Source organism: Rattus norvegicus, chromosome 4 (genome assembly GCF_036323735.1).
Source record: "Rattus norvegicus strain BN/NHsdMcwi chromosome 4, GRCr8, whole genome shotgun sequence".
Lineage (NCBI taxonomy): Eukaryota > Metazoa > Chordata > Mammalia > Rodentia > Muridae > Rattus > Rattus norvegicus.
This window is the reverse complement of record NC_086022.1, coordinates 84714315-84727729: the sequence shown is the minus strand read 5'-3', so window position 1 is coordinate 84727729 and position 13415 is coordinate 84714315. Positions and strand designations below refer to the sequence as shown.

Here is a 13415-nt window from a genome sequence, read left to right as displayed (position 1 = left end):
GGGGCAAGTCCCTTGTCCCTTGTTGAAGGTCCTCAAACAAGACAAAGACCCCTTTCTCTGTGGTGCTGTAGGTATAGCCATGTGTTTATTTGTTCCCCTGACTCCCTACTGTATGGTATGGATTCTTGAGGTTGAGAATGGAGACTTTCATCTCATTAATATCTAGCCTGTAGTAAATGCTCAGTAAACATTTGCAGAATGTGGACATGCGTGGCTAATACAGGAATGGAAATTGATACGGAACTTGATGTGATTGGTTGACTGAAGTATATTTATCTGGATGTGCCTTTTGTGTGTGTGCAACCCATTGTCCTGACAGGGATAGTAAAATGAGTCAGTTTCCTCAATAAAAAAATAAAAAGCTAAATCAGTACAATATAGTAAATATAATTAACATAATATAGATAACGACAGTAGAGAGTATTTTCCAAACCTCTTGCTTCAATTTCCCGAATACATATGTCCACCACCATGGGTCTCTGAGTGTTGTGAGCTTTTACAAGTGTGGTGAGATCACAACAGTATACTTTCTTGATCCTCTTGAGATCGGGCTGGCAGTCGTTGGGGACGTGCTTGGAACATTGTTTGTGTACGTTTAACCCACAATCTGTGAACAAAGAAGCCACATTAGCCTCAATGGGTCCCTTCACCAAATCCAAAGTATGTGCTGCCAGAATCCATCCGACAGTACCCAGGGGTTTGATGGACTTCCCCAGAATGTCCACCCCATCAAGAGCTGGTACTTTCCTCTAGATGAGCATCAGACTCATCTTGACTCCGACTGCACTGCCCTCTTGACAATTTTCCAGACAAGAAGAACTGGATACCTTCCTGAGTTAGCGAGGTCACCAATCAGTTTTGCTAGTAGACTTTCCACACTGGGGTTCTGGGAGTTAGTCATGGCTCATTCTAGGCTGTGCCCTTAAGTCTCTGATACTTTTATGAGATGCGGAGCTACTGTGTTTGCAGGAATGTCTGGTCTTTGATTTGAAGAGTTCCTGACTTGTATTAAGTCTGCCTTTCCTGGTGAGCAGCCTGTGCTTTCTACTGCTGACCAGGTGGAGGAGGGGCTCATTCCTCTTGTACTTGCTATGTGGTTGATATAGCGGGAGAATGGGAGAGCTGATATTTGACGACAATGCCTTGTAATGTGATGATTACAGTAATTATTTATAAAGCTTATATCCAGGGCCAAAGCTGAAAAGGTGCTTTTAAGTTCAATGCACAAATTAAAAGCCTTGTTAGCAGTTGGCATTCACAATGAGGAGACACAGTTTGCACTCTGGAAAATGAAGTTTAATGCCATGATGGGAATGTGCTGTGCACTTAAAGTGTCTTCCAATACTGTTACCCTAGTATAAAAATAATATTTCCATATGTCTATGATACATGCACAAAGAGAAAACTGTGGTCAATCGTTTCAAAGGTCTGATGGGGCAGACTTCTATGCAACCACCAGTGGGGAGTCCCAGGTAGTGTTTCCTGGCTCCGTCCTTTCCTCTTTCTTTCAAAGGGAAATTTCTAACAGTCTTAGCTTAATCAGCATATGAAATTCAACTAAATCCAAGTACAATTCAGTTTCATTTTGACAGAACTACTTAGCAAATGTAAATTTGGACCGAGTTCACCAGACTCTGGTTTTCTTCCTGGGATCCTGGTCTATAAAGTGGAAGCCACAGCAGCACCAGGTGAGCCTGCAGGTCAAATAGATATACAGGGTCTCTGATCTCACACTGTGCAACGCCGAGTCAAAGACAGCAGGCAAAGGGAGAGGAGACACAGAGGCCTACCCGGATGCTCCTTCACCTTATAAACTTACAGGGTTTTGTTGTTGTTGTTAAATTGTAGCAGGTATATTTACCATTTTAACCATTACTGTTTTATTTATGCATTTATTTGTTGGAACCAGAGTTTCATTGTATCCATGGCTGGCCCAGAGCCTGCTACATAGGTCAGGCTGGCTTCTATCAAGAGATCTAACTGCTTCAGCATTTTAAAGTAAAGAGTGTGGTGGGATTAAAAACATTGTGTAGCCACAGCCACCCTCTGCCTCGAAAGCTTGTGTATTCCTGCAAAAATACAACTGGATGTCCACTACATAGCAAGCCCTAGCCACCTCCACGTCCACCCAGGGCCCTGTCCTCTCCACCTGTGAACTTGATGGTTTTAGGTACTTCACACGAGCAGATTCATGCCAGATTTGTAGTTCGGTGAATGAATTAGTATTGATCGTCTTGTCATTCAAGCTCATCCATGTTGCGGCATACATTAGGATTCACACACACACACACACACACACACACACACACACACACACACACACACTTCAGCAGCGAGAGCCAGTGGGTTCTACCTGGACTCACTCTTCAGCAGCGAGAGCCAGTGGGTTCTACCTGGATTCTAACAGATGTATTCATTCCTTTGCACTTTGCTTGGACCCCTTGCCTTTCACAATACTTAACGAATATTCCAGTGTGAGCCTGTGTCACAGTACCTGTTTGTCCGTCAGTGGGCTTGAGTTCTATCTACTTCTCCACCCTGGGGAATAACACTGCTCTAAGCATGGGCCAGCAAGTGTCTGCGGCAGACATTGCAGTTCTATGTTCAAATTTCTTACAGACTTAAAGACCGTCAGCGTATCTGCATAGAACACTGGTCCTATTGAAATTAGGATGTTTCGTAGCAAATATAAAATGTGAAAATTTATAAACTAATAGAACTCTATGCGCCCAAATAAAATCTGGACCACTAAAATATATCTGTCTACATCATGCAGAACTGGTGTGGTGCCCTTGATTATCAATGGCCAGTTTCTAGTCTTCCTGCTCTCCAGGGGAGATACTAAATAAAAAAGTAGTCACTGGATAAAACTTACTATACAACCTTACCGTATATTTCATTAAAAAAAAATAGAAACAGAAACAAACAAAAATCTCAGAGCCCTTCCATTCTAGAGAAAGTTGCTGATTACAGCTAACTGGAGCTCAGAGTTCTGTTTCCATAATATTGACTTTGGACTGATTTCCTGCTGAAACTGGATAACATCAGTGACAAGGGATATTTTTGGTAGGTATAATCCAGAGAGACCAAACTAACAACCACAGAGTAATGCAGGAGGTTGACCAGCACACTCAGGGGTTGAGCTGTGGGATACTTTGTGAAGCCTGGCAGGTTTGTTCTGTGTTCAGCAGAGTATTAGAACATCCTGAAGAGGCTGTTTCTGTGCTGGGCTTGCCTTGGGACCCAGGATGGAAAATTAAACTTACTCCTCACCAGTTAGGCACTGAAGGGGTGTTGCTGTGCTTATGGAATGGGAGCTAAGAAAGCACCTTCCATGCAGAAAAGAACCCAGAGAGTATGTGATCCCATGATCTAAGTGAGCAATACAGGAACCCTTCATTGGGAGCTCTCAGCTGGGTCTGTTTGCCACGGCCTGGAAGGGCAAGCAGCCACGGAGTCTGTGGCATCCCATGTCCACACCAGCGGCAGCTGTTCTTGCTCTCAGCACCAGTGTGGGCGAGTGAGGAAGCTCAGCTGCTTCGGCAACACCTTGCACTTTGTCTAGCATGCCTTAAAGAAGATGAGCTCCGTGATATTTGCAGTATATTAGCAACCAACTCAAGATGGAAAACACGCAGGGGTTCAAGCTACGTTGAAGTATATGAAACCGAATGAGTGTGATCAAAATATATTGAAGCCAGTCTCAAAGAATGAAGAAGAACATGACTTTAAAAGGGAAGGGAGGTGATTTCACTTTTGATCTAACGGCAAAGTCCTTAATGTGAGTTCTGGATTCTGGCTGCTTTGACATTAGCAATTCAGCATTTACCATCTGGCAATGAGCTCTCACCTCTAAGCCTCCGTCTCCTGTTCACTTAGTAGGAGACAACCATAGCTCCCTCTGGTCCTTTGGATGATGCTGAAGAGAAGTGCCTCGTGTTTGTGGCACATAATCACTGCACTCACCCACGTTCTGCCTTGTGTCTCGTCTGCTGTAGTAAAGTGGGCTGGGAAAGCAGCAGATTTAGAAGTCTACGCAATTCCGTGAGGATCTATTTAAACCCTTTCCTCTTAAGGGCTATGGCCCATTCGGAGAGGCATGTCTATTTTAAAGAAGTGTATTTCTTTGGGTCTTTTTTTTTTTTTTCATCCTTGTGTGAACATAAGATCTGTTTCAGTCTTGCAGACACTTGGAATACTGTCCCCAACAAGCCCAGCGAGGCACTGAGCCCTTAAGAAAACTGGATTTTTAAGCTCATCTGAGTACAGTCCCTATCTCTGAAGGATGCTTACCACTCAACAAGGTGGCACTTGCTCTAACCAGAAGAGGACGAAGTTTAGTGTTTACCTGAACACCGGACTCCCTGGGCGATGAGCCCCCACATAAAATTGGCACAGTATTCACACCAGTGTGGGCCCCGAAATGTGTGCACCTGTGAGTCAAACAGAGAATATGGAAGGTTCAGTCACTTGGATGCATCAAACATGAAACAGACAGGAGACCCAGCAGCAACGCTCTCTCACTAGACTCTTCCATCTAGTGAGGCAGAGTTGCAAACTGGTCTGGAAGACGTAGAGTCAGGCTTTGATCTTTGAAATTCTCCATGGATCGCCTTCCTCTGGCCAGAGCTGAATGTAGGTTACAATGTAGCTGAACAATGAGGTTACAGACACCCTCAGCCATGAGGCTCACCCCCAAGGAGGCTCTGGGAGTGCAAACTCAAGATAGCCCAAGCTGGCTGCTAGGTCGCCCCATCCTGCATTTAGCTCAGCACATCGTTTTGGGCAGAAGAACTCAATTACTGTCTACTCTTATTGGAGTTGCTTCATCTAGGTGTAGAATTTCCAGCAAGATATAAATAAGCCATGGTTAGGGGATAATGAAAAGGTTTCAAGCCTTTGGGCCACTTCCAGGAAAAGTCATTTAAAGAAGTAAAAGAGTTGGGTAAAAACTCAAGCTTATGGGCCCATGGAGTGGCTTTCCCTGGGGACAGGAGCTATAGTTAGCCAGCCCGGCCATGGCTTTCAGGTGAGCAAGTTGGAAGGTTCTCCAGGCAGACCAGTGTCTCAGCCAGCTGTTAAATATTTCAAATGCCACGAGTGGTCTTAGTTTAGATTACTCAGGTGTGCGATCATGCATTAACCCACAAGTCAACATGGTACAGCACAGCTCAGAGCAGCACAGCACAACACAGCACAGAACTGGATAACATAGCACGGAACAGTACAGCACAACAGAAAGCAAAACTGTTCTCCAGCACTGACGAAATACGAAAGCAGAAGTAGGGGAGTCCTTGCTATGGAACTTGGCCAAGAGGCGCCAAAACCCACAATGTACTGAGGAGGACACGAATCTATACGAGAAGGTTCTAGATTGTTTAAAAAAGGCCTTTCAAACCTTCTTTAAATTCTAATCAACAGGTAAGATAAGACAGACAATATTTTTAACAAGCTAGAAGGCCAACATACTATTACTTTTAAAAACACTAGTTTTTAGTTAACAAACAAAAACAAACCAATATAGCAAACAAGGTCACAGTCTGGGAAGGTGGGAGCTCCCTGAGAAGGAGCTGCCGACCGGAGACTCCCAAGGGAGTCACCCATCAATGTCTTTGTTCATCTTTATAGGCCAGCAGCCATGTTTACAGAGTGGCAAGCCCAATCGTCCTTCCAATGGGACACAAGGCTGAATGACAAGAGTGAAAAAAGGACAGCAAGGAGTGACTTATGGCCACGGAGCTATGCAGTAAAACTAAGTTATAATTGCCTTTCAGGTATGTTAGCTTAGAGTTTCCCAGTACGTTGTTTCTGTTTGGAAAAAATGGTGACACTGGACTCAAAAATGCTTTCACTAAAATGGAGAAGTGTGTCTATGGCCATACTACCCTGAATGTGCCCGACCTCATCTGCTCTTGGAAGCCGAATGGAGAAGTGTTCTGTTGAGGTATGACTCTAACCCATGACAAAGCATTCCTTGTAGGATACAGAGGATCCATGAAGAACTTGCATTTTCAGAAGCCGATTGCCATGATTCATTTCTAGACCCCCTGACACAGAACTGCGGACTTCAGGAACTGTGGAGGAAAATGAACCACGGACTGCTGAACACGTTCTGAGTTCAGCAGCCATTAATGTTTTACTAAACAAGTGCTAAAGGAGCCGGTCAATTTTGGCAGTAAAATTGATTATTAGTATGCTGTTGAAGTTGCACCATAAGGCAAAATTAATGTATAAGATCCAAGAGAAATAGTATGAAGGGGGCTACAGAAAAAAGGTTGGGCTGCTCCTATAGTGAGAATGGGGGAGCGGCACTTTCCTGGATGCTCCTGGAAGGTTAAAGAAGCAGGGCTTTGTAGAGAAAGGATAAGGGACATTGGGGCAGAAGGAACTGTGGGGATACTGCGTGACTAGGCAACCCAAGACTGATGTGACTAGAATAGAGAGGAGGAGGAGAGGACCAGGAGATACAGGGGAGACAGGAAAAGGAAAGCCACAGGGGACATCTCACACTTCCTTTGTGATGTGGATTTGGAGTAGTCTCAACAAGGCACTCCCAGAGGAGTAGAAGTAGAGAAGTGATACTTTCAAAGGTTATTCTGAACCTGTGTTGAGCATGGGTGAGAAGGCATCTGTCTCTAGTGAGCTACTTAGTAGTCTAGTTGAGGAATGAGAGAGGCTCAAAGCAGAGTGCTGGCAGGAGAGATGGTGAGGGTCCACATTAGGTCTGTTTTAAAGATAGGATTTGTACAACCCCTACGATACTGGATGCTGCTTTAGGTACAGGGAAGTAGAATGCATGTGGGTCTCGAGGGGGAGGGGCAAGCCCTGGTTTCCCCCTTAGGAATCAGGTGGATGGTGATACCATTTGATGAGGTGGGGCAGACACTCTTGTGGGGAGAAGTAGGGATTGGCTTTGGCTAAAGATAGTGCTCTGATGCCAAGGTGTTTGTTCAAGCAGGAAGTCACATGAAGCTGGTTGCATGGAGGAAGAGTAGGGACTGTAGAGATGCATGTGACCATGTCTGAAAAAAATAGGTGGTGTTTTAAGTTGGACAAATAAATGGATTAAAAAGAATTAGGGACAGAGAGCAGAAGACAGAAAGCAAAAAAAGAGCCTCCATTTTCAACTACTTAAAGATGACCAAGAGAACAGGCATTTCAGAGGCCAGCCTGTGGAGACTGTTTTAGGGAAGATGTGGGCTACCATGTTGAATGCTGGTAAGATGCCCTATTAAGGAGGTACAAGGTGCTGACTCAGGTACAGGGAAGTCATTGGAGACCTTGTCAGGAAAAGTCTCTTTGGAGATTGAACCTAGATTTAAGGGTTCAGTCTGAGCTGAAGAACAAGTGGGAAACTAGAAACTAGGAACTAGAGAAAAAATACAGGAAAATCTGTAAAGGAGTTTGGCTATTCAGGCCTGACAGAGCTTGCCCAGCCTGGTCGCCCATGGGGGCTAAAGAAGAACTGAAAGGTCAAAGCTTGTTGTAGTTTGCCCTGGAGTTATCTATATTTTGATGTTAATTCCACTGCCCCAAGGACAGCTGCCTAGTAACTTACTCAGAACTCGGGTGACTTCATGAGAACCACCTCCCCATTGAATTTGTAAAGTACAGGTGAAGGGCAGGTACATGATAGAAGGAGGCCTGTCATTGGAGGAGAAGGAAGGATGGGCAGGAGAGAAGTTTGAAGGAAGAGGAGGAACTAGGGGAGAAAGGAAGAAACAGGAGGAGGAAGAGAGAGAGAAGTCATGGCAGGTGATGTTAAGATTCTGCTCTGTGTATTTACAGGTTGTTATTAATGTTCCTAAGGGATGGATGGTACTGGGCTTTGTATGTTTAAGTGGGCAATTATATCTTATCAATTGGATCTAAGATTATTGTGTTGTGTGTTCTTTTATGTGAGGGTTTGAGTGTAGGAAAGTGTGCAGTTGGGATGTGTTTCCGCCAAGATACCTAGCAGATATCTTGGGACACTGAGGTACCAGACTTAGAGTGGGTAAAAGACCATTACTTTTTTATTTTTATATTTTTATAACAACAAAAGCTCATCTGGGCAACAGTAAGACCATCTCTTAAAACAAAAGACAAGCCACTTCATCCAGTTAGTTCTGCCCACATGTGCATGGGTATGGGGCCATCGCTGGAGTATGGCCACAACCTCAAAAGAGAGATTTTTCCACTTCCATAGTTATCACCTGCCAATGACTCCCCAGGAAGGTCTATATGATCACAGTCCATTTTATGCATGCAATTTCTCTATAAAGAAAATTATAATATAAAAACAAAAGCACAGCAAGAACTAAAATGTAAAGGGTGAGAGAAGCCTCGGGATGTAGCTCAGTGGCAGCTTAGTGTGCGTGAGGTCTGTTTTGGTCCACAGTACTACAGAAAGAGGCTTGGCTATGACGTCACTCAAGGAAAGAGGACAGTGCTAGGGAGTTGTGGGCTCGAGAGACAATGTTCTTAAAAGGTAGAAGTCACTGGGGCAACTGCCAACCGTGATAAAAGTGCACTTGCAGATGCAGAAGAGGGCAATGCACAGAGGCATGAGAGCACCTAGAAGCTGAGAGAAGGTGGGGTAGGGAATGGACAGATGTGGTACTGGAAGAGAAGAGTATTTAAGACTTTCCAGGATCGGGGAAAGGCCCAGAAACATCCTATTAGGAAAAGTGAGATGAGTCCCAACGCTGCTCAAACCTGAGACCTGAAGACAAAGTAAGAGCCAAACCACTTACATGGGAAAGGGTAGTAACTAGGGTGAAGACACACTCTTTCTTCGGCAAAAACCATAGTATGACTCCACCTAATCGTGAGCCTCACTTTTATCCCCACTTGATTATAGAAGGGCAAACTGATACTTTCTGATACACAGTGAGGATCTTCAAGCCTCATGCATAGAAATAAAGGAGATGCTCCTATGCGTGGCAGGAGCCAGTGAAAGGAGTCCTAGCCAGGATGCATCCATGAGAAGAAGAAAACGGACTAGCCCCACAGTGCTATCTGCGTAAGACATCGGCAATCATGTTAGTGATTCCAGAACAGGGTGGGAAGTGAAAAGGATTGAACGTGGGAGAAAGCCAAGGCGCTCCACAAGTCCTATAGTTTGGGAGCTGTAAGAAGAGCTTTTTATTTTCTGAAGGATGCTTAAAGTAATTACACACATAGTGGGTTCTTTTGAGCTCATAGAATAAAGGCATAGAATCTATAAATTAGAAAAATACACACAGGGGACAAATGACACACAGATTTGATCACGGCAATAAAAAGTAAGAAAAGAGGAAAAGCAACAAAACTGGTGAGCGTCTGTAAAATATTTATAGTTCTCTAATGACCACACTCAGGAAAAACAGACTTATAGATGCTAGTTTAACAAATATTTACAAGAAACACACTCAAAACACAATACCAAGAGAAATATCAGGACCAAAAAGATGCACCTCACAAATGCTAGCTAGCCAAGCAAACCCAGTCAGATACACCTATTTGCATGTTAAGCAATGAAAACAGCTCAACAATCAATACATTTTACCAGAAAGACATAACCACTTTGTGCTTACACAAATAGGACAACACAATTTCAAAAATCTAAAGTGACCACGGGAAAATTTATAAGGGAAAGTCAGCAATTCCACTGTCATATTGAGTTAAACATGAATTTACAAAAACCGATGAATAGATGCCATTAAAGGAACAGGACTTTGTACCCAGTAATTCAAAGAACATACGTTTTTCCAAAAGCACACAGAGCATTTGCAAAAGCTGGCTGCTAACTATGATATGAACAAATCAGAAAGAAATACCACCACCTGCAGTGTACTGTGAAGAATGTACTTGGTACCCAGCAGTGACCGGTGACCCTCAGAGTGGTGTGCTGCTCACTTCATGTGGGAGGACGGCGGAGGGATGAAAGGCTCCTATCACCTCCACCTGCGACCTTATGTTTCCTGCACTTCTCTGGCTCACGTGCAGATTGCTGCTTGGAACCTTGCTCTATCCTTGTACATACAAAGTTGAAAGACATCAGAGAAGCAAGCATACCCTGCATTCAAGAATCTTGTCATCTATAAGGATCAATAGATGACGAAAAGATCACGTGTCAGGCAATGTACTTGAACATGTGAGACATTCCACGTCAGGACAATGGAGAGAATAACCAAATCTTGCAAGAAAGAAGAGGAAAGTGATTGTGTGGGGCTTTGACATATAGATAGAGGTTCACGGTACCGGGAACAGTGAATGGGAGGGAACACTGCTGTTGACTGGGGAACACACGGGGCTGATAACTGGGGACAATATTTCAAGGTGTGACAGCATAGTGGAGGGCCTTTGGAGGTGAGCTAGGGCCTGGGGAGGTGGGCTTGGGTGTTGAAACATATTCATTTCTTGTGAAGGATGTAATGATACAAAGCTATCTCGGTCCATCCAGTGACTCAGGAATCTCATCAGGGCAAAAATCAAAATGCAAAGTTTTGGGTCGAGGAAAGCAGTTTCAGTGTTTACAACACACAGATAGGGGCCAAACTACAAGCATTTCTAGAATGAGGGTCTGCTCATCACAGGGTTCTAAGCTTCACTTCTGCCAGTAGTATACCAAGTCATCTAGCACACCAACTGTCTACGCGTTTATCAGCCCTACCTTATTTAACCCATATCTTTCCCTAACACGAATTCTAAGACCAAACAAGCAGGGAGACTCCACAAGGAACGAGTCACTTTCTGTCTTTCCTTAGCCCACACAAGTATAATAAAATCTGAACGAGGGGAATGGTGAGTTAGACAAACATTATTTTAGGCCCACTGCCCAATTTCCTTTTGAGGATGGGCCACTGTTGACTTTCGTGGCTGGTGTGTTATTCTGTTTTCCTTTGGAACCTGAGGAGAGAACAGGCTCCAGCAGGTCATGCTGTTTGGGGGATGATGTCCAACATCTGCCATCTCAGCGGAAGACCCCACACCTTAAAAGGTCACCAAGCAGCCCTCTCCATTCTCTAAAATTTATTGATTGTTTTTCAAAAATATCTTTTAAAGAGAAAGAACGTTTTTTGCAAACTTGAGGGCAGTAACTAAAATACCTCAGACAGGAAGAAAATACTCCAGACAGGAAGAATGTTTGTCCAAGACTATTATACTGGGCACAGTCTGCCTGGAATGGAAAATCCACACCAAACGAGATGGTATTACCAGAGATAAGGCATGTTTGACAAATGGTTCAGGAATGGGCACGTAATAAAAACAGGAGGAAGAAAAGTTGTCAGGAAAGTCGCGGGCAGACAGCAGGCATCCCCACTTGGCTCTTTCAAGATGAGCAGGATGTTGTTGTCTCACAGTTGCTGAATCTGGAAGGCAGATCTCTCCAGTGGTTTTTTGGAGCAAATATTTTGATGGGCCAGCGTAGACACTGCCCAAACATACAATCAACTTGCCCAGACTCCCACTGTAAGCAAACGCTATTTATGATGTGCTGTGGAGGGGAGGTCTTACTTTTTCTTATCAGTTCATATCAGAGTCACTCAACCTTCTCCTTGGAAACATTTTTGGTCTAAAAAATTCATGGGTGTGGAGGCAGCTGTCTTGGCCACTATAGGGATTTATTTTTTCCCCCAGCATCTCTGGCTGTCTACATACCAGAGGCTTACAGTACCCCTTAAGGGATGGGTCATAAATGTCTGCAGACATTGCCAAGTGGTTCCTGGTGGGGGGTGATAGAAGCTTGAGATCACTGATACAGAACAAAACCATTTTGCCTCTATTATGCATATTAAAAACAGGAACCTGACTCTTTCCTTTTACTTGGAAAAGGTCTACAGGGCTAAAACCTCTCTCTAGGCTGTTTAGTGTACATACAAGAGTGACTTGGAGTTGGCAAAAGATCCTTTTAGGCTCAAGTGTCTAGATTTTGGAGGTCCATGGTTCACTGTAGGAGCAAATTAGTCTCAGTCATCCAGAAAGCTAATAGCACAGTCAAGGTGTCCAGGTTTCTGTGGAGGACTGTTCCCCCAATTTACTGTGTTTCCCACAACTGTGTGACAATGAACTCATGTTTCCCCTTCCTACAGGGGCAGATGAAATTCTGACCTTGGAGTGAACCTTCTCAGATGTAAGGAGATAGCAGAAGGGAGCTGTGCCCTCTGTAACAGAGACACCTTCTGCTTGCTCCCCGAGGCTCGCTGCACAGATGCTGTGAGGGAGCCCTGTGCTAAGACGGGCTCTAATGGGTCATCTGTAGCTGCCTGGGCATTTAAAATAGGATTAAAGATGTGGTCCTGAGGTAATTCTCAGAGACCTGGCCTTGTTGGCAATACTGCTTATGCTGAACTGCAAGCAAGGACTCAGCTTCATGATCACCACCCCAGCCTCTGAGAGACTGAAGATTTGGGGTTCCCTGGCTGAGGGAATCCCTCGGACCCTCCTTAGCAAAGCTTTCAAGGCAGAACTTAAGTAATTTATACCAGAAATTCCAAAGCAGGGACAGAGACAGGATGATGCCCCAGTAGCTGGTCAAGACACAAGAGCATGTGCCCAGCAGCTGCACATCTGGATGCAGAACTAAAGCATAGGGAAGAGGGGGTTTGGGAGTAGAACTATGTTTTACAAAAGAGGGGGTTGTGTTCCTAAAAAAAAATCACTGGGAGTGAAGCCTTCCACAGATCTTCCTGAACTGAGATAGTCGTGCTAATTTTTTCCCTTTGGTTAACAATTACTTCCTGCTAAGGTCTACAGCCACACCATCCTGGAATTGCTGGATTCTCAGAAGTTAAGCAAGGTCAGACCTGGTGATTGCTTCGGTATAAGAACACGTGCCTTCCCCATTCCCTGGAGCGTGGTCTCCCCTCCTCCATGATGTAGACAGAGAGATGAATAAGTCTGCTGTGGGCGCTGTCCTGGCCACATCCCTGGCCTCGCTGTATGTTATTGGGACACTTTGTATGATGAAAAACACATTTCCATCTCCAGATATTGCCAAATGTCCCTCTGTGGTCAAAAGCGCCTTGGCTGTGAAGCCTCTGGCAGAAGAGTGGACTCATTTCTCCCTCAACACTTCCTGGCACGTGGCACACAGACAGCCTGTGTTCTGTATTGGCGGGGTAAAGGCATAAACAGTTGAAGAGCTCTCTTCTCTGGAAACTTTCAAAAGGAGTCCCCTAGTATGAATCGTGACCACTGGAGCTCACTCTCCTGTCCCAAACAATACACAAAGGATTTATTTTTCTGGGTAGAAAGTGCCAGAATAGAGCATTTAGTCACTTGGAATAGTCCTTTTGGATTTTGTGCTCTTTTGGATGCAGACAAAATCCATAAAAAATTAAAATCAGTGAAGGACTTGCTAGGGTCAAGCTCTGTGCTGGTAACTGACACCGTGAAGCTGTGTGGCTGAGCCATGTCCTGGTGTGGCCTAATATGGGTGCCCTGGTAGG

General features: G+C 44.4%; 1 protein-coding gene across 7 annotated transcripts in view; it reads right to left on the bottom strand.

Annotated features, from left to right (window-relative positions):
- Chn2 (chimerin 2) overlaps positions 1-13415 on the bottom strand; it is a 259080-nt gene that overhangs the window by 10339 nt on the left and 235326 nt on the right. For all 7 annotated transcript variants that reach the window (NM_032084.2, XM_039108464.2, XM_063286763.1 and 4 more), the window contains 2 exons: positions 4349-4433; positions 434-607 (listed from right to left, as the gene is read on the bottom strand). In NM_032084.2, coding sequence (NP_114473.2) covers positions 434-607; positions 4349-4433 — 259 coding nt within the window. The remainder of the gene's footprint in view (positions 1-433; positions 608-4348; positions 4434-13415) is intronic.